Source organism: Callorhinus ursinus, unplaced genomic scaffold (assembly GCF_003265705.2).
Source record: "Callorhinus ursinus isolate GAN/ISIS: 27379988/994484 unplaced genomic scaffold, GSC_fseal_2.0 scaffold19, whole genome shotgun sequence".
Classification (NCBI taxonomy): domain Eukaryota; kingdom Metazoa; phylum Chordata; class Mammalia; order Carnivora; family Otariidae; genus Callorhinus; species Callorhinus ursinus.
Genome location: NW_027397081.1, coordinates 19,730,467 through 19,734,726, shown reverse-complemented (window position 1 = coordinate 19,734,726; position 4,260 = coordinate 19,730,467). Strand labels below are relative to the sequence as shown.

At 39.2% G+C, this 4,260-nt stretch overlaps 1 protein-coding gene across 1 annotated transcript; it reads left to right on the top strand.

Annotated features, from left to right (window-relative positions):
• Positions 1-2,876: 2,876 nt before the first annotated feature.
• LOC141374584 (olfactory receptor 6M1-like) lies at positions 2,877-3,824 on the top strand. Its single transcript, XM_073904037.1, has one exon. The coding sequence runs from the start codon at positions 2,877-2,879 to the stop codon at positions 3,822-3,824; it is 948 nt and encodes a 315-aa protein (XP_073760138.1).
• The last annotated feature ends 436 nt before the right edge of the window (positions 3,825-4,260 follow it).

Genomic DNA, 4,260 nt, shown 5'->3' with positions numbered 1-4,260 from the left:
GTCCCAATTTGCTCTTTCTTTTTCCATAATTTTTTCTTTTTTTTTTTTAATTAATGGATTGCTTTGACTGTTGGTACTTATTTGTATCATTGTTATAGTTGAATTTTGTCTTCCTTGTATCACTTTGTCCTTTCCACAAATTTGGAAATTATCTACTTTGTTTCTATTCTTTCAGTGAATACCCTAGAAAAGTTACTGGGCTTATTTAACTGAAAACCTAAAAGAAAACAATGTTTCATCCCCTCTCAAATGATACAAGAAGGCTTTAGCTCCAATTTTCCTCTCCACACTTTTATCCTGTAGTCATCCATATACCAATTCTAGCTTAACTCCACAAATTCAACACTGCGATTACTTTTTACAAAGAATTTCTATTTAGATTTATGTACCTGTTCACCATTTTATTTATTTATTATTACACTTTACATCTTAAAATATTTCCATTATTTTCTTTATGCTTGAATTGTATTTAGAAATTTCTTTATAATCTGTCCCTTGGTAGTAAATTCCTGAAGTTTTTATCTGAAATATATTTATTTTACAATGGAAGATAATCTTACTGGATATCTCACTGTGAGTTGGCAGTTACTTTCTTGCCACACTTTAAAGATATTATTTAACTAATTTTGGCTTTCACTGCTGCTGTGTTGAAGCCAACAGTCATTCTAACTGCTTTCCTATGCTGTTTTTCATATCCTCCCTTTGGAGCTCTCTGTTCCTCTGTAAACATTCTCCATCTTCACTCTCTGTGTTCTCTCCTGCAGGACACCACAGACTACACATGGAAATGTTCCCAGCCCACCCTTTTGTTTTGTTTGTTTTAACAAAATTCCTTTGAACACTCGTATTTTGCAAGCTTATCTCTCTATGTTTCATTAAAGAGAAATTCTTTTGATATATCTTCCTATTTACTAATCTGGTTTTTTTTTCAATTTTTTTAGAGTGGATGAGATAACCTAATAAGAGGGGTTTTCTTTTCTTTTCTTTTCTTTTTTGAGTGTAGTTGGTCCACAATGTTACATTAGTTTCAGGTATACCACATGGTGTTGTTGTTGTTGTTTTAAGATTTATTTATTTGAGAGAGAGAGAGTGTGTGAGGCCAGAGGGAGAGGGGAGAGGGAATTCCAAGCAGAGTCTATGCTGGGTGTGGAGCCTGACACGGGCCTCAATTCCAGAACCCTGAGATCACGACCTGAGCCAAAACCAAGAGTTGGACACTTAACCAACTATACCACCCAGGCGCCCCCAACATGGTGTTTTAAATTATATTTAATCAATTGTTCATCCCATCTCACTTCACTTGAAACAACTGAGTTATTACTTCAACAATAATCATTTTCTTTTTTTAATTCTGTAAGTTCCACTGGGTCTTTTTAAAAGTCTACTTGGTAGTTTTTTAAAGCCTTAATATTTTTTGTGACATTCTCACTTTAAAAATTACATCCTACATTTCTTGAAATATTCCATATATAAGTGTACTATATAACATATCCGAGGGATGCCTGGGTGGCTCACTTGGTTAAGTGTCTGCCTTCTGCTCAGGTCATGATCCGAGAGTCCTGGGATCAAGTCCCGCATCGGGCTCCCTGCTCAGTGGGGAGCCTGCTTCTCCCTCTGCCGGCCGCTCCCCCTGCTTGTGAGCACTCTTGCTCTCTCTCTCACTCTCTCTTTCTCTGGCAAATAAATAAATAAAATATTTTAAAAAATAAATAAATAACATATCTGACAATTCCAAACTCTGTTGTCCTTGTGCTAAATCTCTTATTCTATTATTTCTTTTTTCTACTCTCATTTATAGTAATGCAATTGTTAGCATGTTTGAAAATCTTTGTCCAAAAGTTCTTTGCTTCTTAGTATCTGGGAGTTTTGGGGGGCCTAACTTGGGGAATTTTTCTTCTGGAAGGGATTTGCTTCTCCTCCCATTGTTTGGCATGCCTCACCCAGGGACACTTAACCCTCTCATAGATGTGGTTCAGAGAGGAAGTCTCAGGATTTGCTTTCCAGCTTCGCTGATGTGCCAGTGCTGAAAGATTCATAGCAACGTCTCCATAACAGCATGATCACAGGGTTACCCTGCTCCTCACTGATGCTTGTTGGTATAAGTCAAATCTTCTGCTTTGGTCCCCTGCTATTTCAGTTCTGTGTTTCCCTCATCAGTTCTCTGTCTTGGCTGATTCAGGTCCCAGCCACTCTGATCTTGCCTACCAGGTCAACTCCAGCCACTGAAGCTTTGACACCTGACTGCCTGACCTCAACCCCTCCTACTCTGAGTTCGGTTCCTGTTTGTTTCTTTGTTTGTTATTTAGAAAATGGATCCAGACACCTCTCTTAACTTTTGATGCAACCAACAATGTCTCAGAAAGTGTGTCCTATCCAATTCTTGTTGTAGCTTAAGAGAATCATTCAGATCATCATATGCTGGTCAGCCTCGGTACAGGAAGGATATTAGAATTTTTGTCTGATGACTTCTCTTTCCTCAATGAAGTCTGAGATGAGGTTATCAGCTAAGATATCCATATTATTAAAGATTGAAATGTAACATGTTCAGAATGACTTGAGTGAATTTCAGTTAATTATACACTTCAGTTAGCTTGAACAGATTTGGATTTAAGGAAATAAAGAGAAGAAATATATGCATGTAATAGAAATCAAAAAACTAAAGTTTAAAGGGACCACAGAAATATTTTTTCCAACCCATCAACTATGAGGATGGGAACAGAGGCGAAGCAAAGTAATTTGATTTGCTAGAGGCCACATAATACAGTCAGAGAGAGGACTGGGACTCCACCGTCTTGAATGTTCTCTCTAGCAAAATTTGGAAGAGATCTTAAACTATTCTATTTCTCTTCATTTGTTTCTTCACCCCTCCGGTAGAAATGGCTCTGAGAAACCAGAGTACCTTGACTGAATTCACGTTGGTCTCCTTTCCTGTCATCCAAGAACTTCAAATCTTGCTGTTTGTCATTCTTCTGCTGGTTTATATGCTCACCATAACAGGAAACATTGTCATCATTTCTGTAATATGGACTGATAATCATCTCCAAACACCCATGTATTTCTTCCTTAGTAATTTGTCATTTTTGGACATTTTGTTCACAACTACTATTACCCCAAAGTTGCTAACTTGTCTCTTAGAAGAGAAAAAAACCATATCTTTTGCTGGCTGCATCACTCAAATTTATTTCTACTTCTTTCTGGGGACAGTGGAGTTTATCCTCCTGGCGGTGATGTCCTTTGACCGCTACGTGGCCATCTGTAACCCCCTGCGCTACACCATCATCATGAACGGCAGGGTCTGTCTCCTGCTAGTTCTGGGCTGCTGGGTAGGGGCCTTCTTTTCARTGCTGTGYCCAAYTATTGTGGTGTCCAGACTGCCCTACTGTTATAGAGAAATTAGCCATTTCTTCTGTGACATTGCCCCTTTGTTGCAGGCGGCCTGCATAGACACTCATTTCATTGAGATGATAAGCTTCCTCTTATCCTCCCTTGTCCTTCTGACCTCACTGGTATTCACCACTGTGTCCTATACCTACATCATCTCTACCATCCTGCACATCCCCTCAGCCCAAGGCCGTCAGAAGGCCTTTTCCACCTGCGCTTCTCACATCACGGTTGTGTCCATTGCCTACGGGAGCAACATCTTCATGTACGTGAGGCCCAGCCAGAGCCACTCGCTGGAGTTTGATAAAGTGACGGCTGTCCTCACCACAATGGTGACCCCTCTTCTGAACCCTTTCATTTACAGCTTGAGGAATGAAAAGGTAAAGGAGGTCTTGAGAGAGTCAATTAGCAGGATAGTTCCATCACATTTCAAGGGAACATGACTCTAAGCAATTTCAGGGCATCTAAGCCATGTTTTCTTTATATGGCATCTTGTGCTTTATGAAGAGTGACACCAAAGTGGACTGAACTCTCAGAATCTGTTGGCGGGATGAAGGATGAATAAGCATCAAACACACCATCAATAATGAAGTATGGAAAATCAGAAGAAAAAAAAGAATTCTATGTCCCTTCAGTCCTTGATAGAGTTTGCATATAGTAATACAGAATTGTGGAAACACTCCAGACCCTGAGTTATAAGAGCTAATGTCTAATATTTGTTGAAGAACTAATTTCAGTGGACTTAGAATAGTTATATGACTTCTCTAAGCTTCCTCTTGCCCATCTGTAAAATGATGGCAGGGATTGGCATGTAAATATAAGTGAACACAACCAATATTTGTTTATGATTTGGTGCCAGGGACCTACAAGGGCAGCAGT